General features: G+C 38.4%; 1 protein-coding gene across 2 annotated transcripts in view; it reads right to left on the bottom strand.

The window, feature by feature from the left end:
- Positions 1–522: 522 nt before the first annotated feature.
- Positions 523–24,174, bottom strand: part of NWD2 (NACHT and WD repeat domain containing 2) — a 51,314-nt gene continuing 27,662 nt past the window's right edge. For both annotated transcript variants that reach the window (XM_064710255.1, XM_064710256.1), the window contains 4 exons: positions 10,297–10,500; positions 8,552–8,696; positions 7,660–8,249; positions 523–6,163 (listed from right to left, as the gene is read on the bottom strand). In XM_064710255.1, coding sequence (XP_064566325.1) covers positions 2,231–6,163; positions 7,660–8,249; positions 8,552–8,696; positions 10,297–10,500 — 4,872 coding nt within the window. In that variant the 3' untranslated portion in view covers positions 523–2,230. The remainder of the gene's footprint in view (positions 6,164–7,659; positions 8,250–8,551; positions 8,697–10,296; positions 10,501–24,174) is intronic.

Raw genomic sequence — 24,174 nt, 5'->3', positions numbered from 1 at the left:
ACTCTCCTGGCAGACAGAGGATGTATTTTACCCTTGCAAGATAATGAAAGAACTTACTTCCCAATATTACACAGGTTATGGACAGGGAGTTCATGGCCAAAATGCACAAGTCATGCACTGTGTTTGAAAGAAGGTGGAAGCTGCCTCTTTTGGGACAGGATCCTGGGAACTGTGGTGCCTCTCCCCATAGCTTCACAGGTCTGAACTGGAGTGGGGTTTCAGCACCTTTTCTGTGCTTTTTATTGGCTTGGTCACAAAAGCCTTCATGTCTGTTGATTTGCACACTGTCAGTATGCAATTCAGTCATAAACATCATCTAAGAAGGGTGTTTTTTTTTTTTTTGGCAAATCTCATTGTATTTTGAATGCTTGATTTAGTTACCTGCAATGACAGAAACGCTGGAATCTTTCCTTATCAATACTGTCCTTAAAAATTATTTATGTACAGGCCAAAGGAGGCTGCAAAGGCCACATGTCCCTCTGTCAGAGTGGAATTTCCACAAAATTAAGGGACACACACAAGTCTGCTTCCACAGTTTATTAGTACAAACAATGCATACACAAGACTGTATATTTGTTTGAAGACTGCAATAGATTTCTAATTTAACAACTCTGTAACAAAATTTAACTAAATTTGACATTTATGAAAATATAAATCTCTGATTGGGTAGGTTCTCCCAACAATACAAAGTTTACATAAAAACATTCAATATGATCTATTAGTTGCAAACCAGTTAGGAAAAATCATTCAAGTCACTTAATATACTATATTGGCTTGTACATTGAACATTCACACACTACATTAAGTTCTAGTTTAGCATTCATTTCTTGGAAATTTGTGGTATGGAATTCTGATTTTAAAAATAAGATTATTCTGTTTAAATAATTTGAAAATATTTCCATGGGTATGCCATCTTTAAGATATGTAAGTAAGGGAAAATTTTCTTATGCTTTCAGATCTTGTCCAGTATATTTACTTAGGAAAATGTAAATTTTTTTACAGCATTTTTCATTATTTCACAATTTCTGCCTTGAAACTGGTAAAACTGTACAAAAGGCTCAGAGCAGTTTCTAAAGCAGAAAGTGAAGGTTGTATGCATGTGAGAGTAAGAAAAACCCATTACAAACTGGACTAAGAAGGGACCTGTTGACAGCCTTTACATTTAGTGGAATATTTCAGCAGGTACACAAACAGTCTCAGAGTGTTTGGTCATTTGATCGGTATTAATCATGGGAAAGAAGAGAAACAATACTAAGGCAAATGTTATAAGGACTAATACATGGCATGTCTGAAAACTACCAGGATTACTTTGGAGACAGAGGAGATACTTTAGACTTTCTTACAACAAAATGGACAGCAATATTTTAACATAAAGAAATTAATGTCTTTAAGTGTTCATCAGTAATGCTCCTTCTCTTTGAAAAGTTTTCATTACGACCTGTACTAATACACACTATGAAGACAAAACATTTCCCCAAACCAAAAATAAAACCCCAATCCCTATACTTCCTTTAGAACTCAGGACTTTTATAATTTTTATCACAATACAGAAACCTGAAATCCCTGCATGCAATTTTAAAAAAAAAACTCTCATTGTGTTCATTGAGGTGAACAAATACTTGTTGCCTCACGTGCTGACATGTTAGCAGCTGACTGGCACTTATTCCTTTCAGCCCAAAGATTAAACCCAATTGAAAAGAAAAATAAAAGTAGATATTTTTAAAATGATGATGGAATGTATCAAGTGTTCCAGGTTGGCAGGTGACATCTTGTCATTGCACCATCAAGCAGAAAAACACATTTTTGCAAGTGGGTATAAAGTTGACTGTTAGCTATAGACCCATCTAGGTGCTTGGAATATAAAATAGTGGTCTGACTTCTCACCAATCACTTAGAGCTTTGGCTCTAGTTAAAACAGTCTGTCAGCCACAGATAGAATCACCTAACTTCTGTAATAGCATAACAATTTTGATAGTATTGCTAGAAATTTTTAATCAAGGCCCTGGTGAAATTCTGGACTAAACCTTGTATTCCGAAATTAAAAAAAACCCTGCAGCCCATTTGCTTTACATTTGCTTTTATGTTTACAGAAATGTAAGACAGGAAAAAACAGCTGGTCTGCCCTCTGCTGTTTCTATCTGTCTTCCAAGAAACGCACTGATTTTTACATGAATTCAGAAGACGTACCTAAGCACGTGTACTACTCAGATAAGCTCGCCCAGATGGTTGCTCAGTTATCAGATGCAAAACTGTGTCTGCAATCTATGGCTGAGCACACTTTCTCATAGCAGTAGCTGTGCCTTTTGGTTGGTGTTGCTTCACTCACCTCAGCCTCTGTAACTGTAATGGGGCTATCCCTTGCAAATACTTCTGTTGATTCCCTCCAAATGCAGTCTGCAGTCACTTTGAAACTATAATTGTGACACTTTGGCCTAATCACTTGTGTTGCGTTGTTGAAAATCTGACGGCTGTTTGAAGTAGCAATTTTGATTTTCAGTGCAGCATCAACTCGATCCACTACAGTGTAAGTACCTATACTTCCATCATCAAATCCAATAATAATGTTTAAATGTCTCTGTGAGAGTGCAAGAAAAGTGGGAGTTTTATAAAGAGAGCAGGCACCGATGTTTTTGCCATCTGCTAGCCTCATTACAATTAAACTAGAGACTGCACCATTGTCATCATCTTCCTCCCCACGACAACAAATGTACACCAGGTAGCGGCCGTCACGAGACAGCCTCTGCCGCCAGATGACACCCGGAGCGTGAACCACACGGAGTTTTCCACTGTGCAGATCAAGCACATTGATGTTCTCATCACCACGGGTGATAATTCCTAGCTTCCCGTTTGGAGATATTTCAAAGTCTTCCAATTTTTTTAAGAAATTGGTAGGCAATTGTACACGTCTGCATATGACTTCCTCTGTTAGGCTCCAGATGTTCACACTTTCAGTAGATGTTATAAATACTATAATATCTGGGCAGTCTGGTATCAACTTAATATCCACGATGCTTGCACCATCATCACAGCAAAACTTCTTCGTTATACTGCCGGTCCAGAGACTCACTGCCAAAACTTTGTTCTTTGCCATTCCAACCACAAATGTATTTGCAGTTGTTATAAATGCATTCTGTAAGGCAACTAAAATATTGCAAACCCTATGTCCTGTAGCCAGTCGCCAAACTCTGGATGCATTTTGCTCGCAGAGAGAGACTACAAACTGGTCATTGTGAGTAATCATTAGCTCTGAAATTTTTTGTCCATTAATGCGAAATATATTTTCACCACTGACCGTGTGCCATACATACTGGCTGCATTTGTCATCTGATGTAACCATTATCTCTCCAGAAGAGGTCAGCACACAGTTTTCAACAATACCTTCATGCTTGAACACAGCTTCAATAAATCCAGTGCTGAAGTTCCACTTATGGACAGAATCTGATCCATCCAACGTGTATATTAATTCACCTCTGGCTGGCAACACCAGTCTTTGGATGGGTTTGCCAGATTTGTCAATATTGGACATAGCAGTTATGATGTCTATATCCCAGATAGAAAGGACACCACTGGTGGATAAGGATAGCAGCATGTTATGATGATTTGATTTAATTAGCCTGACTATAGTTCCTGAGATTTCCTGTAAGCTTGCCATACACTGTCCAGTATCTCTTCTCCAAACAAAAATGGCTGAGGTATTTTCCATTGAAGCAATTATACAGTTGCCATTTTTGGACAACACGGCAGATATAAAGCGCTCATTGTGTTTAGCTCTAAACTTTTCAGCCACCTTCCACACACGAGTGTCAAGAAGTTCAATGCTGAGAGCCTTACAAATTAAAATTGCACTTTGGTCTTCAGAAAGCTCTATGCTGACAACTTCACTGTCTTCTCTTTTGCAGTCAAAGTCATCTGTAAGCTGAGGCTTTGCAATTTCCTCTGTATTCCAAACAGAGAGGCTACCCTCACTGTCCACCATCACCATTTCTTGGGCTGTGTCTAAAATGAGAAGGAATTTCACAAATCCACTTGAAAATTCAGAGGTCACAGTGGTCAGCTTCTCTCCACTGCCCAAGTGGAAAATGGTTGCGGTGTTCAAATACTGCCCGCAGAATGCATAAACTCCATCTGGAGAGCACTGCACACAGGTCACTTCGTACCAGCAGTGGAACTGATAGAGAGGCCAACCGTAAAGCAGATCTATTACAGTAACATCTTTACTGGCCTCCAGCCAAGCAAGAGCATGGTTGACCGATAATGTAAATCCATTTATAAAACTGGAGTCCCCTGCAATTCCACAGTGTTTTGACCCCTTAATTTCCACCTCAGAAAGAAGACAGGAATTTATGTTATCATACACCAAAAGAGTGTTGTTTGTTGTAGCTACTACAAGATACTTTTCATCACTAGAAAGCTTCATCCCTAAGATAACAGATGGAGCTGTTGTAATTTGCCTTAGTAGCTGGCGGGTTTCTACATCCCAAGTGCTAATGGAGCCATTTTCTAAAGCAGCAATAATTGTGCTGGGATTAAATGTAGGCAAAATCTCAGTGACATGCATGCAGCTGGATGACAGTGGCAGGCGCTCAGGGCTGTAAGTCACATCCATGGAGGAGTGCAAAGGGACGATAGAGCAGTACTTGGGTCCGTCCTTGTCACATTCTAGGAGGAGATGTCTGAGTTTGGGCAATGAGCTTACTACTGGGAGAAGTCTCTGCTGCAATTCAGCTGAGAGTGAACCTGGGTATTTTACTACTTTGAACTTTATACTGCGGAGGGTACTGGCCAGAAATTTCAGCTCCTTTTCTTGAGAGTAAGTGTAAGCTAGTTCTATGTCAGAAAGTGCTTTATCAAACTGCCCTATTCTAATCATGGTGTACAGCCAGCTGAAGTTCATGATCACTCCATACAGAAGGTCATCAGTTCTTCCACATCTTGTTAAGTGATGAATAAGCTCTGTCATTTTTCTGTGATTAATAAAAAAGATATCAGGTTCCAGTGGGTTACACTGAAAGACCCAAGGCTGATCTGGAGCCTGCCTGTCAAAAGCCGCCTGATCCATGGAGTGCTTTTCATCCTCGTTCAGGCCTCTACTGGCGTGGTCAGGACAACCACTCAGGTATTGGTCATTGCTGTAAAAAGGTTTTCTTCGTCCACCTGACCAAACACCAAGGAAATACTCTGCCATGACTGTGTGCATTTCACGCAAGTCTTCTTCATTGTGCAGGTACAGTTTCTGGGCAATCAGCTGCAAGTGCCTATTTGCCCAAAGAAGCAGCGTTACATTTTTCACCTGTCGCTCTATTAAATACCCCTGTAAGCCCTCCTTAAGTCTTGCAATGTATATATATGGAATTCTCAAGGGGTTACTTTCTCTGACTCTCTCATTCAGTTCATACATAACACTGTTGTCAAGGGCTAAAATATCCTCCAGTTCCATTTCACTCAGGCCAGATTTGGACATAGTGATGTAGCCAAGTGCTCTTGACAATAGTCTTGACCCACACTTGTTTTCCAGTGACCAAAACAACTGCTCTATGCTTTCATGGACAGTAACACAGAGGGAGGACTCATCCACATCCTTGTGAGATCTCCAGTGCCTGACCTCTCTGAAGGTTAAGTTCACAAACATAGGCAGTGTGCACTTGGAGAATGCCTCATTGACATAGATTTGTTGCCCTGATGTTACTTTCCTTTTAACTCGTAGTAGCTGATGTTTCAGTACTTGACTGCACATCTTTCTGTCCCTTGCAGTCAACTCAATGTAGTTGCTTTCTTCATGAATAAGGCACCTCAGTTTTTGCAGGATCCCATGCTTGTTTGGCAGTGTTGACAAAATTATCCGTACTGAACGTGGAAGGTGAATGGGAAGCCACCAGAGCTTTCTACCATCATCACTATCTGTTAGCTGTTCTAAAGCATCAAATATAATCACCAGTGGCCTGTGAAATGAAGACTCGTTCAAGAGATTTATGAACAAGTCCCGAAGGTCATGAATCTTTTTTGGGTAACTTTGTACGAGGCAGCGATAGTTGACTGCTAGTTGTTCACAAATGCTTTGAAGTATATTCTTCAGATCTGTACTTGTTTCAGTAGATCCCAAAAATCTTATAACTACCACAGGGTCAGAATCTGGTCCCATCTCTTCTTGTAACCAGGAATAGGCCTAGAATACAGAGCATAATTTAGTTTATATCTCAATGAAGCACAGTAACAGAGTTTATTAATAGTGATAGTCTACATATGAATAAACATTTAAAAATATTACTGGTTGAATAGAAATGCTCTCACTGGCAGAGTTCAAGGCGGGTGCACTGAATGAAATTCAAATCATGTATCATCTGTGTTTAGCACAAAAAGACTTACATCAAAGGGGACATGACTAGAATGTATTCCATAAATCCCAGGGCACTCTTCACAAAATCTGAGTCTCACCTCTGAAAGTGTGTAGATAGAGTGTCTTATAAATAGACTTCCTTAGACACTACACAATGTCATCCTTGGTCAGCCTCACCAGCCTACTACCTAATCCTGTTTAGCATTGATTCTGACTGAGTAAAAAGACATGTCTCTAGAGGACACGGATCAGAGTACAGATCCCTGGCCCATGGAACTACACTTTGCCCTGGTGTACCTGTGACTTTAAAACACTGCCACAAAAAAGAAAAGGTGTCTGTCGCCTGAAGTTTTCTTGGTTAGAGCACTCCAAGCTAGTGAGGAATGTTAACTTTAAATCTTCCCAGTCTGTGCAGGCTAACACACTCAGTTCTACATCTCTTCACCTCACTTTATGTATTTTACACTATTTTAAAAGAAAAGCAGCACCAGAGTCTCTAGGCTGACTTATGTACTCAGATATGAAATGAGATCTTGAGTTGCAACTCCCAATTTCATATATGCAGCTAATGTGACTCCACAGGAAGTAGAGACAGGGATTTTAAACAGTATTGTTCCTTTCTTCATTTCCTTCTGGCTGATATGGCTTTTTCCCAGCTCACTATGCTAAATTCTCTGACCACCCTGCCAGGATCTCAAAGTTGTGACTGTCATCTGCAGAATTAGGTCTGGTGATGCCAGCTTGCCTTGTTCTGCATCTTGTCCTGCCTTGCACAAAGTGTTTCATTCATTTTCCTGTAGTACTCAGCTCAATGACTTAAACAGCATATTCCAGATAAGTATGGGTATTTTTGCAGCTTATTCCATATAGATTTGTAGCCAGTGTATTAGAATAATTCTGGAATAGTTTCTTATTTGAACATGAGATGGTATGACTTGGAAAGATGTATTGCAATTTGTGTTTAAGATTGAAATCAGAATAAGATGTTTAGATGGTTGTGGATTCATAGGGCCTCAGAGGAACAAGAAGGAAAGAGATCATTCTAAATTATGTTAATTCAGAATATATTGATTCCTATTAGATTTCTAAGAGCTTTAATAAACTATATTTGTTTTGGCTAAGGACATGATACAGATACGTTATAATTGAAAGGTAATATTTTTCTGCACATGTGTACAATAATATGCCGAATATACATGTTATTATTTTTATTTTCTGTATTGAGGGCTGATAGATCTGTTGAGAAAAGAAAGAATTAAATTAAGTTGGCCTTTACACACAGTAATGCTCTCAACATGACCTCTGGATGTAAGATACTTATTTACCTTCTTCGCTGCTTCAGCTAACAGAAGAGTCTTCCCTGTGCATGGTCCTCCATATATGATAAGAGGGTTAATGTGTCCTATTTTTCTAGGTAAAACATATTTGTGAACGATGTTTAATGCCTCACATCTATATTCATAAAAAGTGGAGTACGTTTTACATAGCGATGAGTGTTGAAGGACTTCATCGTACAGCACATCTGTCTCTGTGTCAAAATTCTGCTGCACTGTAGCTTGGATTATGTCAATCATGTCTTCATAGAACTGTTTGCCAAGTCCTTCAATGTAATGGCTCTCCACTTCTTGGGAGTAGCCCAGTTTCATGTCACAGTGGGTGACGGAGGTGTACACTCTCAGATTGGACGATGCGACAATGGTAGGAATGAATTCATCCCTGAGCTTGATCAGTTTCTCATGGGCTTCAGGATCTCGTAGGAACTTCCCAGCTTTATGGACCACGTCCATGTATTTTCCCATCTCTGGAATTTTAACGAAACGCTCAATGTTGGCAATTTTCCGGATGTAGCAAACACACTTCTTTAGGAAAGCTGGTGTTTGTTTACCCAAGGCAAAATCAAGTTCATCTTCAATAGCTGGGGATGAAAAGAGAACACAGAGTCTCTGTCAACTTTTCTTTATAAACAGTTCAAGAACATGCCCTACCCCCAACAGGCAGACTTGATTGCATTTGTTCTCTGTAAAAACAGAAAAAACAAACACAGAGAATTTGCTGAGTGCTTTTGTATGGGTTTTAGTCTCAAGCAAGCACAACAAACCTTTTTTCCCCCCTTTAATTATATGAGAAATGCCAACAGAAATATATTTTCACGTTTGTGAAAAGGTTGACAGGACAGACAATAAATGAAAACATAGAAATTGTTAGTGTGAACCTTACCAGAGGAAAGATATCTCTTTGCCTGGCTGTGTTTCATTTTTCCTTTCTCATACAGCAATTTCACAGCAGTCTTAAAAATCTTCTTAATCTCTTCTGATATATCTTGCCATTTGTTCTCATTCATTGAATTTGAAGAAGATTCCATCTTTTAAAAATATCCATTGTTAAAAAGTAGGTGTAATACATACATATACAACTTCAGAAAGTAGAAGTCTAATATTCAAAGCCAAAAATAACATGGTAACAGAGAAACACATACACTAACGAAAATCAATAAAAGATAAATATTTCATACTGCAGATGATCATACTGTATTCCATTCTAGAATTTTAAGAGTTAGCTCCTTGGAGTATTTTCTAAATCCCTAGTGTAGGCAGCTAATGCAATATTTTTCAAGAATAAGGCCAATAACACCTTTATAGAAAGAGGATTTTGAGAACCAAGCCTGAAATATTAATAAAGCAGCAGCAATACTGCTAAAATTATTGCTCCTTTAATGAGATGTAATAATGATAAAAATTTAAACTTAGATCTCAAAACTGAAAATGGGGTTCCTGGTACCTATAATTAAGTGCCTTCTATTAGCTACCATATTTTAAAAATACAGGATTACATGCGACATTATGATCACTCATTCATTGCTATAGTAACACTAATCTTAACTGTCATCAGAGAGGAACTCTAATATAAATTCACTAATCCTTTCAGATGGTATCTTGCAAATGCCATGCTGGTGCTTTCTCTAAAGCAGCTAGGTTTCATTTACTGCTGGTGAAATATTTCAGGGGTCTCCAGTTTTCTTGGAGTGCGGAATCTCCAGAATAAGTTCCCTAGCAACTCTTTCTTGACAGAGCTGAGTATTTTTTAATAATTTCTATAAGTTTATGAGATGTAACTCTGTGTTACATCTTTAAGTTATGTTACATCTATGTTACAGCTTTAAGTTATGAACATATTTTTTAAATTAAGTTATGAATATTAAGTAATTTAAGTTATGGACATATTTTCATTTAGTCCTGTGTTAGTCAGTAGCTTCAGGAAAAGTACAAAGATTTAAGAACAAAAACCCCTAATAATATAATATGGCACTCAAAATGAAGTGAAAACTCTTTTAAGGATTTCATTTTTTGTACACTAAAATATGTCCTTAGGTATATACTGGATGTGTAGGAGGGTAGAACTGAGCCCTGAGAAATAGATACGGTTTTTATCATCATCAATTAAAGACAAATGCCTGCTTTAAAAATTATAATTAACAGTGTTGAAAAAATCTTATAATGCAGTTGATAAGTTAAAAGTATGATACCTGACTCAGGACAGTGCTAAGTACTTGTTTGACAGGTTTTCTTCTATGGGGATAGAAGGGAAAATGTGTATTTCCTCTGGAAGTCCTGTTCATTGAAATCTAGCATATGCCCAGATAAAAGCAGAAGAGCCTGAGTTCTCCATGTTACAACATCAGGGAAGAGACAGCTGTCCCTCCAGCCCTAACAGGGCACAGATGACCCAAGCTGGCTTGCTCTAGCCATCAGAGAGCACATCAATGCAGGAGTTGTGCTCCTTGGGGTTCTGCAGTTTCCCTGTGTACAGGAAAGGAGCCCCACAGCAGCAGTTGTAGCAGTTGTTCAGGTGTGGATGGGGCTGTAGAACCTAATTCAAAGACAACATCAAGTGCCTGGCCTTGGGGACTGCCTGCCACTGTAAAGGATCGAGAAAAATTTCGTGAGCAGGAGACTGTGACTCACCGTATTCTGGTAGTTCTTCAGCATTTCTGATTTTGGTCTGAGGTAATATGCTGGTGGCACTGCGTTCTCATCCCTGCAGTACCACTCTTCTAAAATCCTTGTCTCTAGCTTGGCCTCTACAGCAGCATCCAGGATCATTTCAAATTCTGCTGACTCAACTTCCCCTGGTATTCGGATGTTCCCATACTTCTCTCCCAATAGGCCCTATGTAGTTACAGAAAAGCAGGGATTAAATTTTTCTTTTTTATTATGCAAAAAGCATCCTTGGGATCTGAATTTTCTAAAAGTAAGTCTGGTAATGACTTTGAAATTACTAGGAAGGGAAACAGATACTGTGTGACAGGAATTCCTGTTAAGGGTACTGTACTGAGCTATATTTTACCATGATGACTTTGAAAATTTCAAGTCGATGCATTGTCTCTCATGGTACTCATGAGTAGTAAAAATACTACTAGTATTTTTAGTACTACAAAGAAGGCATTCAAAAGAAATAATTAAAAAATACCCAATATACTTAGCATGGAATTGACTCATGTATTATTGAGTTCCATTAGTCACAGGTTGAGATTATCCTCACATGCAAAAGCAAATTGACATTGTGGCTTATACCAGCAAGGATCAGTGTTGCAGAACCCCAAGCTGCTTTGCTGTTTTCTGTTCTTGTTGTCTTTGCCCCAGTAGCTGTCCACTGAATGAACAGTGGGGCAAGGAAGAAGCCACTACTGAGTAGAAATTGATCAAACCCAATTTTAGTACTGCTGCATAAAGGTAAAGGTTTGTGGAAGTCAGTCCTTAAACTGGTGCACAGGAGACATTTTCCTTAAAAAATGAGGATTATAATACTGGTTGTCATGCTCTAAATATACTCTTTTAAAATAAATTTATTTCTGTATTTTACTGTTTGCAAATATTTTGTAAAAATATGATTGTAATGTCCTACAACTTCATAGACAATAGTATTATAAGAAATTACTGCAATCTTTTGACATTTTTTTCAAATTTGTCACCATCAGATCAATTCTGCATTAAAGACTTGGCCCACAGAAGTCAGTGAGAATTCTTACTTAATTTAAAATATGATTTTAAAAAATTCTTTCCTCATTTTAAATGTATTCAGCAAAAATCTCGTGTTAATGAGAAGGAGTACTTAATGTGGAGAGGAACCAACAGTATCATAGTCCTGATTTGAATCAGAAAGATCTCTTGGTAAAGTAATGCTAATGCAAATATATTAGTGCCCTAAAAATGTAAGTGAGCATGTTTGTAAATAATATCTAAATATTCATTATTTTTAAACCACTTGTCATAATGAGAAGCTGTTTTAAACTCTTCCAGCAGAAGAACACCCTGAAAATCAATAACTGATGAGGATGAAGTCTGCTTCACTGATTATAAAAGCAGGAAGCAGCAGGACACTTTGCTGAAGCCAGCTATGCTGGCACACAGCCCTCCAGTGGCTCACCATGGCAGATGCTGCAGCCCCAGAGCAGACACCAGAGCAGTGCACCAACACCTCCTAATCCTTCCAGGGAAAACCAGCCAGCTCAGACCACACCTGGCATTGTGCAAACTGACCTGGCTGATTTCTGCCTGGAGCAGACTAGCGAGAAGTCATGAACCACCATACTGCCTCTGATGGCAATCACTTGGCACCCTCCAAAAAGGAGCACTGGCAAAGAGCTGGTGGACAGGAACAAGTCAGTGTCTGCCCACTGCTCAGGAGGAGCAAAGGAATGTAGGAATTGTGATTGTTCGAACAGCCCAGGATCCAGTTTCTGACAAGTCACAGCACCCAAGTCCTTCAAGAAGCTTCTCCAGTAGAGAGGCTTTGGGGGAAAGTTGAGTTTGCCTGGCTGCCATTCAGATCCCACCGTGGCTCCAATTAGGGCACACATCAAGGAGTCACGAGAACAGAATGAATGTGTTCAGCAACTAGAATTATATAATAATTAATTTAATGAAATAAAATGATCCAGTATTTCTATAATCTAAATTTATTTTTGATTTGTGATCATTCCAGCTAGTAGCTCCCTTCAGAGAGGGCTATGTTGCTTCAAATAATGAGATGGATGGGGAAAATTTCAAAGCTTTTACTGTTCTGATCTATTCATAGAGCCCTGTAATTTTGGAACTCTGAAGCTGCAGAGGTTAAACAAAATATAGTATTATTTTCCTTCTTCATTCAAGTGAGGTTAATAACTTATATCATGGTGAATTGGAAAGCCTCTTCACATTCAGGTTGACATAGAAATCTCATAAATTTCTCTCAGAGGGGCTTTTACCTTGTTTAGAAATTATTACTTAGAATTCATTAGGCTCCACTTTTTCTAAATGTAAGTCCAGTGGATTCAATAGACAGTTCCCTCAGCAAAGATCAATAACTGGGCCCTTCATTAACAATACTAAAATGTCAACATTATTATGTCTGATTTTAATGCACTGCATTTAAACAACTAAATTTGTTTTGGAATTATTCTGTGTACTTTTCTGCTTCTCTGGTACAGGTTATGCTGTTCTCTCTTCACTGTACTATAGTTAAATAATGACTGGTTTTACTTTAAAATGAAAAGACAAGACTTTTTTTATACCTCTCATCTGTCATTTCAAAAGACATTATGTAAATAATCTTGTATTAGGGATTATCCTCATGACTACTTGAGCAAAACACAATAAAAAAGAACTTTGACATGATCCAGCAAACCCAGCAAACTAAATACAGTGCTGAGCAGGTGTATCATTTAGAGCAGGTCATCCCAGGCACTGCACTGCAGCTGTGTTCCACAGAAGTTACCTGAGGTTCTGGTATTAATACCTGACTCAGTGTAATCATTTGAAGAATATTCTGGTAGAAAATTTTATGAGGTAGAAAGCTCTTAATGGAGTCACTCCTGTGTTTTCTGGTAACTTCAGACCAGCCTCAACCAGCCTCAGCCCAGTTTTACTGGCCCTCTAATGGAGGCATTGAAACAAAACCCTGTTTTACTGGAGAGTACAGAAGTGACTAGCACTGGTTTTCTGCAGGTCTGTGGTATCACAGCCCAGCCTGGGAGCAGGAGGCATGCTGAGTAAGTGCAGCTGTTTTCTGCTGAGAAACTGATGCTCAAATGCTGGGTTACACCACATAAACACACCAGGCTCCTGGGGAACAGCTCTTCACCCAAATGCCCCTTCTCTACATGCACTGCATGTTTTCCATTAGCAGTGGCACTAGTAAATTAAAAAAAGACTAAGGACTATAAACAGACAATATGTATTTGGTGGAATTTTAATCCACTTTGTTTCTAAGGCTGCATGACAGCCTTAGGATGAGTGCATTTGCAGGTACAGGCTGTGAACACTGCATCTTCCCATGTTAGAGGAGAGCCTTGAAGTACCTCCTTCCCTTCACTCTTTTGGTGTCATTCTGGTTAAATTCCTATATATCTGTATAAATGTTATATATCAGGGTACCACAAAGCCACTGCAACCTTAGAGGCCTCAATGAGAAGCTCTGAACTGCAATTTTCCTTCAGGAGCTTCAGTGTCTGAACTGCATCTGTGCCAGAGGCTTGCAGCAGCCTCTGGAAATATCTGCCCCATCTCCATTTCCCTATACATTCAAGTAAATATAGATTTCTTCTTAGGAAAATGAAGAAAAATGAAGCAACAGGATTGAAAGTAAACAGAATTTTTCACAATCTTCATGTTGTTTCACACTTAGCCTGTAAACAAGAATTACCACTATTTCAGATCCTTTTGAAATATATTATAGTACTCAACTTCAATTTGTGATAACAACATTGCAGCATTTTGATGATTATTATAGGGAATTATTTTTAAAGGGAACAGTAATGTTTATGCTGTGTTCACTATCAATAGACAGTTTTATATGCAGGCTCATGAACCAAAATCTCCCACCTGATGAGTCATTTTCCTCTAATAGTAAAACAACAAATTAAAACTCATGTGATTGAAGGTGGTTGAACTGTATAAAACGACCAGGCTGACAAAGGTATAAAACCCTCAGCAACCATTTGTGTCTAACAAAACTTTACAGAATTAGCACAGAGCAGCCTCAGCAACAGCCTTGTTAGATTTCACAGAATCACAGAATGGGTTTGGTTGGGAGGGACCTCAAAGATGATCTACTGCCACGTCCCCAGCCTTGGGCAAGGACACCTTCCAACAAACAAGGCTGCTCAGAGCTGCATCCACTGTTGTTCCCATCAGGAGTGCTTTATTGAGGCTGAAATCACAATTAAATGAAGGTTAAAAAACTACTGTCTGTACAATGGGAAGTATTTTTCATTCTAATATTCTTGGTGTAGAAGGAGATTGAAATTATAGGTGCAGTCACAATAATTACCAAAAGGAGGACACAAAGAAGATTTAGATTTGATCTTGAGGTATGAGGGATTCACATGGCATGTTGTATGAATATTTCAGATATCATCACTAAAATATTAATGAATTCTGATGCCATACATTATCTTAAAGCAGAACAAGCTGAAATTTTAGATATATTTAATTCCAGCTAAGATATTTGTGGTAACTTTAATAAAAAAACAACTGTCAAATAACAGCAAATTGTATTAATTACTGGTTGGTTTAATTAATCTTTTTTAACAAAATTATATATTGACATCTGCAAATGAAGCCATTTGAGAAGTCAGATTAGTAATGTTTTATGGACTGGTTTCAGGTACTTGACAGCTTAAGAGCAACACTTTTTTTTTGGCCATTTTGCCAACAGAGATCTGATCCAATGACCTTTTGCTGAGTTACTTGGAACCAGTCCTTTGTCTTGGTCTTTGTGAAGATGTGACACTGAAGTGCAAACCTATGGCCTCTCTGTCTGTTCTCAGAACAGTCCTGGATTGCCAGCTTTTTGAAGCAAAGGCATCCAAGAAATTATCTTTGAAGGAATCAAATCTAACCACAGCTAATTTTTAAACTTAATATACTTCCTTGTGTACAGGGTTAAGCACTCCTTAAACAATCTGGTTTTGCAAGATCCATGAGAAATTACAAGTACCACTGTCCCATGTGACACAGGAATTAAGTGGAGGGAATTACGGCTAGGCCAGGACTCAGAGCTGGGACAGACATGTATGCAATGGTCAGTCATAACCACATTAGTGGAAGCTACTTTTTCCTAATTCTCAGCTCTGTCCTTCTTACAGAAACTGCTCACTACTGAAGGAGGAAAGCCCTGACCCCTTGTGATGACAACTTGAGTGACTCACATTTCAGCCTGCTCAATTAATATAAGCTTAGACTAAGATCACTTATTCAAAGAGGAACAGCTCCACTAGGAGAATGAGTATCTCACATTATTGAAGAGCTGCTCAGGGCTTCACACTGTGGGCTGAGATTTGGAGGGATTGAAGAGATTTAAAACACCATGGGGGGTATTAAATTCATCTGTTGTCAGGGGTTGGGAAAGGCTGGTCTTACTGATGTCCCAGAGGTGTCCTTCTACCATTCCCAGGAGAGCTGTGGATTGCAGTCCGGATCATGCTATGCCTCAGCAGGAAGCCTCACACAGAAATTTGGTGTAGCTTGTGGGCAACCACCTGGAGCAAGGCATGAAATAAGAATGCGCATCCATGCTGCAAAAGCCCAGTTTCAAAACCTCCCCTGAAGTGGAAGAAGGACAGGTCTGTGGTCACCAGGTATAAACCCCATTCAGGCCTCAGAGCGTGAATGATGGGGTCACAGTCACACCTCAAAGCCCTGCTACTGCAGCTCCTTTCTGTGCAAGCAATCTCATAGCACTGAACATTAGCAACTGAATATTAACTGCAACAGAAGTGTGAATGTTATCTTTCCACAGTTTGCATGACTAACAAGGGCTACAAAGTCCTCTGGATCCCTCTCTCCCCTAGGTCACTTTCTATTCATTGCCTTCTGTTTATCCTGGGGTTAGAGACCTAACTCCCTCAGCCTTTGCTTCTGGGCTTCCTCCCTTTTGTAGCAAAACTTTTTTTATGAAATAAAACCTTTCTTTCCTCTTTAAAGCCATACATTTCAGTCAAATAGCCATTTTTTTCTCAGACACATATGTTTTTTTCTCTACTGCTTACTGGGATGTTCACACACACGTTAGCTGGTAAAATGTATGTTACTATGCAGTGGATCAGGCTTCTTTAGACAAAAGAGACATAAAGAAAAAAAGTAAGTGAAATATTGACATTTATATTCGGCACCAGGCTTAAAAGACATCAGATGTAATCAAAATATTTTTTCTAAAAAGCATACTTACTGTAATCAGATTACAGTACCCCTCAATTTCTTTCAGTTGCTATATTTGTATGTATGGAGACAGAATCACTTCAGCACCACTACAAGAAATGCTCCATTGTTTTAAAATCTTACTTTTTACATGCATGCTGGCTACATTCCATGTCTTGTCCTTCATATTGAATGTGGAGGTGGTCAGACAGCACATTTGCACGTGCAAACCTGCCCAGGAAGCCATTCAAGTTAAGGAAGGCACACAGAACTGTAACATGTCAGCATGTTTACCCTCCTTGTCTGCAAAAATGTGGATTAGCCAATATAACCAAATATACAGTAAACCACATCTAGAAAATCTGAAACAAATGGTCTGTATACCAGTTTTTAAGGGCCTTTTATTTAACATCCCATCCTCAGAAATTTAGTACAACTATAGCTCTTTCTGATTTCTTGCAGGTTTATGATAACTATGTTTTAAAAATATCCTGTAGAAATCATTTATGTGATATAAAATGTGCAGGTCCAGCCAGACATATTTTGGGGAAAAAAAAAGGAAATGAAAATAACAGGATTAGCTGAGTCTTTGCCTGCCAGGCCTTGAAACCAAGAATTTACTACCAAAAAACAAACAAAAAAGAATGTCTTATTTTATTTTTTTTTTATAACTTAAGGGAACAATAGCCAACTTATTTAAAATTCAAAGCAGAAATGCTAATGGCTAAACAATAGTGAATCATCAGATCTAAAGCCAGAAAAGTATGTTTACTTCAATTTATCTCAATGGAATGTACATGTTAATTGCTTGTTAGGGCAAACTCCAAGCTGTTGTACCAGAAACTGTAACCAAGGTAAAGAAAGCTGTAATATTATGCTTAAACGAAGCCAATTTTTAGGAAGCTGGAGTTCCAGAGTAGCTGGTGCCCAGGAGATGTCCTGAAAATAACTGCCTCTACTCCTTTTTATTGTACTTCTAGCTGCAATGAGGTACAGTGTAAAGACATCATGACAGAAACACAGGGAGAATGTCCTCCAAATAAATAAATACATTTGATGGCTCTTCTTGCCTATCAAAGGTGGAAAGTTATGTTGCACTGGTATTAAGTCTCCCAAAAATACTACCACTAAAAATTAAAAATATGAAAAAACCACAAAAATGTCATAATCTCTGATTTGTGGGATGTACAGGTCAAAATATCTTTTAGAGCAGCATTTTTCTTCTCTGCCAAGAGCTGTAAGGCAGTGCAGCTGATCAGACAGAACATTAGAGCTGCTGCAGATCTCTTAAATCCTCTTTCCTTCTTTTTCTACATCTCAGTATGGAAACTTTTAAGTTCCTGATACTTTTGCCACTGACTCAGACCATCTATCCATAAAATGAGGTTAGTGATAGCTTGCAAAAGAAGCCTTTTATTTTGAATATTTCTATTTTGATATGCAAAGGATGTGTATTTATGTATCAACAGTGATGGAACTGTTATTTTACACTGTTTGTCCTTTTTAGTTTTTAAGGGGAAAATTATACCATAGGCAGTATCAAACATTTTCATTTGCTTTTTCATTTCATTTGCTTCAACCTATGGAGATAGGTTGAAGCTGTGAATAAATAGAATTAATTTTAGAACTTCAGCTGACTGTAGAAAACACAAGAAATACAATTTTTAATTGAAGTTGCTGAAGTGAATAGGAAACTGAAGGCATAATAAAGACGTTTCTGTACTGAGAATTGTTTTTCCACCTGCCCGGATATATATTTATGTTCCCTGGCTTGAGAAATATTGCAGTGTGTTATTTCACAGAACCTTGCCCTAATTTCTGTTTTCCCTTTTTCCCTGGAGGCACTGCAGGAGCACCCTGGGCGGGGGGGGAGGGATGGACGACTATATGAGTATCAGAAATTCAAGACAGGTCTTGGTTTCAGTTTCATGAGAAACAAAAAGGATTGTTGAACTACCTTGTAAGAAAACTGACTGCAATTGGGACTGGAAGGATGAGGTGCAAGTGCTGAAGCGTTTTGCTGTGAGTACAGTTCCTGACATAAAACGTGTAGAAAAGAAGAAAATGATGGTGAAGTTTCTTGATGCTTGACCTGTCTTTCAGAAAACTAGAGTGGCAAAACCTGGCTGTAAATGAGCCAATTCCCTCAACTCTGAACTTCACCCACAATGCCGTATTTTTAAATCTCAAAGCTTTCCCTAGTGGTGGGGATGAAATAAGGATGAGTAATTTCTCAGGACATAGTGTGTAGGAGCTACCAGTCTATCATACAGAGTGAACGTGCTTCCTCAGAAGAAATTCATGACCTACTTCCTTGATACAGTCTGCTTCATCAGAACTCTCTCCTGGCTGAGAAAGTATCTATGGTCTTTCTCCACAATCTCCCTGTCTTCTACAGGATCATGCAGCACCAAATTAATTCTGCTGCCTTTTCCTTCACTGCTTATTATTGCTGGGTCTTTGATCAGCCTGAGCATAGATGCAGGTGAGAAAATCAGTCAAAAAATTATAATTAGGGAAGAGGTCAGTGAATAAAGATAGCATAGAGAAAGAACTGGAGATTTTGCCTACCTCTGCCTAAAGATCTGAGGTGCTCACTCACTCTGACTTTCCTCCAAACAAACGTGTTATTCTCACTTTGCTATATTTTTGAAATTGCATGGGAGATTTCTTGACAGGCATGTACCTTTTCCTTTCACATAAAGCTCAGGACCTTGCAGGTAATTCCTGCCACAGTCCAGATTTCTGTCAACTCTCTGACAGGTCCTGTAACACTTGACAAGAGTGGAACTGGGTAGAAAAACAAACCAAAAGGGTTAGGTTTACTAAAAGACTGGTGCACATAGCCCAGACTGAAGTCAATAACCTTGTCTGTAGAAATCACAGAGAATGGGGAATGCACCTTTGTTGGAAACAGTAAGGAGATCAATATTGTCTTTTTGAGGAAGGCACAGTGGTGTAACCTTCCTTGCTTTGTAAAATAATCACAAACTCATCTAAGCCAGAAAGAATTGTGATTTGAAACCCTGTCTTGCATCTCACAGGCAAAGGGTGGCTAACAGGGAAATGGAAAAGCTTCTCCTCCTACTGCTGTTTAATGTGCCCTCCTGAGTACCCAGGGACACAGATATCATGGAGTCAGAAAGGAGGAAGATACTCTGAGCCCATCAGCGTAGTCCTTGGGAGGGCAGGGCACTGACTTCTGGACCTCAAACCCTGGAGTCAAAAACTGGCACTCTTCCACATTCTCACTGCCCTCTTTGGAATACTTTGTATGCAAGAAGGGGTTGTATCTTTTATTCTCTATGAAATATGATCTTTCTTTTATTTATCAAAAAGGTGGCTTAGTTTCCGCATTCCCATTTTGGAATGGTATTTATTATTAAAAAGTGAGGCAAAGAGCTTACATCGAGCTAAAAATGAAAAAGTGCCATTCTATTGGGATATCTTAATGACTTTTCTAACACTAATTTTTACACAGTAGGTTATTTGACTTACAATTAATGGTAAGCATACAAACAGTGAATGTTAAGTACCGCCCTGCAGGTAATGGGTCAGATCATTAGCCAAAAGTTCAAAAATTCTGCAGCAGATGTCCATGGAAGTGAAAAAAACCAGCAAAAGTACATAAATGCCACTCACCTGAATGAAAACACTGTCTCGCCTGTGCCATGCATGTGTGTGACTGAGAGGCAGAGGATACAGACAGCCAAAGCACGTGGCCACATGGTGAAATGTGTTTCCAGCCATGAGCAGCACTGGTGTACTAAAGCATTTTAAAACCGTTTCAAGCATTAAAGTAATTTCTGTGCTATGCAAAAGAGCTAACAAGAAAAGAACATGTAATTTACTCACAATAATTGCAGTCTCCCTAGTTTTCTAAGCAAATACTCTGTGCTTCATTTTTTCAAGGTGGAATGAAATAAAAAGTTACTCTGTGAGTAATGTGTTAGTTGATAAAATGTATGTTACTATGCAGTGGATCAGACTTCTTTAGACAAAAGAGACCCATAAACAAAAAAAGTGAAATATTGACATTTATATTTAGCACCAGGCTTAAAAGACCTCAGATTTAATTTATGCTAGGTGCTAGCAGCACTATTAATATCTCTCTTTGAACTTACCAGCTGCCTGCTAAATATTGTAAAGTATGCTGTTTCCTTACACAGAAATAGCATTACAAGGTTTAGAATCCCCTCCATCTCTCTCATTTCTGCAGAATAGCTGATGCTGGATTTTTGACCTACAGATTCATTTGCAGGGCAGATCATTACATTTAATTGATTACAGTACTACCTCAGAAGATTGTTTGGTAAAGTTCTTGAGGGTCATGAGAAAATAAATTGCATAAATCTCATGCAGCCTATTTCTCCCTCTACACATTACATAGAACGATGGAAATATGACTTCATGTTAATCGTATTCTGCCTAATGTGGTCATTCATATTAAATACAATACTTAACCTTTCTGGAACGCAGCACCAGAAATTGTATTTATGTCAAGAAAAAGAAGTACAGTGGCTTAGTAGAAAATATGTGCAGTCTTCTGACTGAAAATGCAAGTTATTTTTAGACTACATAAAAACCCATGCAGTTTCTGTGTTACATGGAAAAGCTGTCAGATCAATCTTGTACCTGTTTCCAATGGGTCAAGTATAAAAAATGGTTAAGTATTTAAAATTTAGAGAATCAGAGATGATTCACAGGAAAATACACTCCCATCCCTAAAGCAGATGAAGGAATTCACTTACAATAGCTTAATCATGTAATACCACCTCAGGCTTGATTTTACTTTCTGTGTGTATGTGTTGTTCAGAGCCAAACTATGGGGAAAGGGGTAGACATCCTTTGCCTTTTAGTCTGGAGGCTGTGAAAGAAGAGCAGAGTTTGCTGGGGGGGAAAGCTGCATATTTTGTCTTTAAAACTGATCACTTTGTTTTGAAGGGTTTCAAAATACACAAAGCTCTACTTTGATTATTTACAGAAGAACCTTTCCTGTTGGCCAAGTCCATCTAAAGCAGGATTAATACTGCATACATGTACTTTACTCCAGATCAATGCCAAGAAGTCCTATGGAGCCATTACTGATATGACCCCAAATCCACTTATATTAGAGGGAGTTCTTGCTTGGATGGTTTTAAAATCAGATACAGAGTGAGAAGTAATAATTTGGTATTTCTTTCTTGGAATTTACTTTACTGGAAGAAGTGGACTGTTCTGCCATGTCTGGCTCCATGTATTTATCCTCATTCACTTAAAAACAAACACATAAAAATAAATAGAGCTGTGTCCTGGGGGAGAATTAAATACTGAAATGCCCAAGCTCAGAAAACTTGTGCTGAATTCCCCAAAAGCACTGGGTCCTTAGCAACCCCCCTGAACTGGATGTTTTAGTATAGATACATTTGACTGACTTTTGCCTCCCTAACTTAAAGTGTGTGGAGAATTTCCCAGGAAAGCAAAGGCAAAATAAAACTTAGGCATTCCAGACCTTGTGTGTACTTAGTTTTTACATTAGGAATAAACCTTAAAGTAACACCACAACTGAAACTGGAGTTGATGAGATCCAGCAGAGCAGTAATAATATAATTTGGAATTTTCTCTGATCTGGAATGCACTCAAAATTAATTATAAACTATTTGTACTAAGAAGAGAGACAGCAGCAATATATTTCATGGAACAATTAAAGAATGCATTATACTGAAGAACAAAAAGACACAAACACTTGAAACATGCCACTCCATAATTTACCACACTTCCTCTTCAATTTCAGTGTGATTTAAGGACATGCCAAATATTTTAAATTGCTAATATTCTTTTAAAATCCCACTGAAATTCCAAATTTATAATGCTAGATTCTTTAGGTCTGTGGAAGTTGAAAGAGTGTTATGCTTCCCTAGGAACTGTTCAGGAAGGGATTCCTGTGTTGCTCCTGAATTCAGGCCTGTCAGTTGCTTCCTCCTGCCCTTGCCCTGGACTGAAAGTGCAGAAAAGAGCTTTTATACATCCCCAATAGGTCTGTGGAAAGAGGAGCTGCAGAAATTCTCTGTGGGTACCTCAGCAGACCAGTGAAATCACAAAGCCTGATGCAAGAGCTCAGGTTACATTTGTTTAGATGTGGCAACTCTTGAGGACGTGGTGAGACCCAATTCAAAATGTTTGGTGATTCTTTATCTCGGAGTGGTCACCTGTTCTCTATCAGCAAACAAGGAAGAGAACTGGTTATGGATGCCATGAACAGATTATCAGATTAAGAACAAGCTGCTGGCAATTTGAGAGGGCTAATGTAAATTTCAGTTGCTCTTCAGAGTACATTGAGAATGTTTTTAATATTCTTTGGCCCAGATGTTTTAAATGATAGGTGGAGATAACCTTTAAGGTTTGCACAATCCCAAGCATTAATTGAGCAAACCTTTACAGGTAACAGACTGACCTTTAATTTCCATTTATCTTTTTCATTTTACAATCTTTCAGGACACAGTCATGCAAGGACAGCAGTTCAGGCAGATGGAAAAGCACCTATGTGTTATAATTTTCAGGATGTATGTAAATGTAAAGGTTCCAGTGATGTGCTAAATCAGTTTTTTCTTTGGTATTGTTGTGCAATATAGAGTTTAAGCAGTTCACAATTTAATAAATATACTGCATTTCAGTCTTCCCATGTAGATTCCAAAGACAAGAAATCTGCATAAAATTTGTACGAAAAGTATTTTCCACTCATAAATGAGTCTTCATAAATTGTTCTGTAGACCAAAAATAGCATAGTATGTATTTACCTACAGTAAAAGCTATGAGTATTTAAATCATTTAAATGATAATATAATAGGCACTGATTTTATACGCAGAAAAAACCCTACACAAAAACCACAACCTAACAAATAACCCTAGCTTAACCAAAATCCAAACAACTTCCCTCTCCCTTATCTGAATCAAGTAATAGTAGAGGTTAGGTAGCAGTTAAGGGAAGAACTGTACATTCCCAAAGTCAATGTTCACAGGAAATTAGTTTTGTATTTTTATCAGAACAGTCTCCTGCTTGTGCTTATGTGTTAATTTTGATTATATTGTTTCATATTTGGAGAAAAGCTTGGGACTTCCACCTCATTCACTGCACTAATTTAAGGACTGAATTTCATTTTCTCTCCATCCGATATTACAATGCAGGCAAAAATTGCCATAAAAAAAACACTTTCTAAAATCAGTATATATCAAGTAGCTAATTCTGAATAGTTCCGTTTAATCCCAGATCTGCGTCGCAATTCAAAAAGTGGTAATTGATAACTAAAAAAACAAAAACAAAAAAACCCAACAAACCAAGCCAACCAAAAACAAACCCAAAAAACTCCACCAGCTGAAAAGAAGTGGCACATTTTATAGAACTTTCTCAAGAAATGGCAGGTTGCCCAAAGCCTGCAGTGCCAAAGTCAATTTTTCATTATGTTACTATAAATTAAAAATAATTATGCCTGCTGCAATAGAATCATCTCCAATTTTTGTTGTAAATGAAACAAGCCTCATCTCACTATGGTACAACAGAGAGAAAAAGAAATGTGCATAAACAGATTTCTGTGGTTTTGCCAGTCTAGTCACTGGGAGTGCTACTACTTTGGCCCATACTTGGAAAACCTGAAATAAACATTGAAGTCACTGGCTTACTGCAACCTC

Source organism: Zonotrichia leucophrys, chromosome 4 (assembly GCF_028769735.1).
Source record: "Zonotrichia leucophrys gambelii isolate GWCS_2022_RI chromosome 4, RI_Zleu_2.0, whole genome shotgun sequence".
NCBI lineage: Eukaryota > Metazoa > Chordata > Aves > Passeriformes > Passerellidae > Zonotrichia > Zonotrichia leucophrys.
Note: the sequence above shows the minus strand (reverse complement) of the source record. Positions and strands in the feature narration are given on the sequence as shown.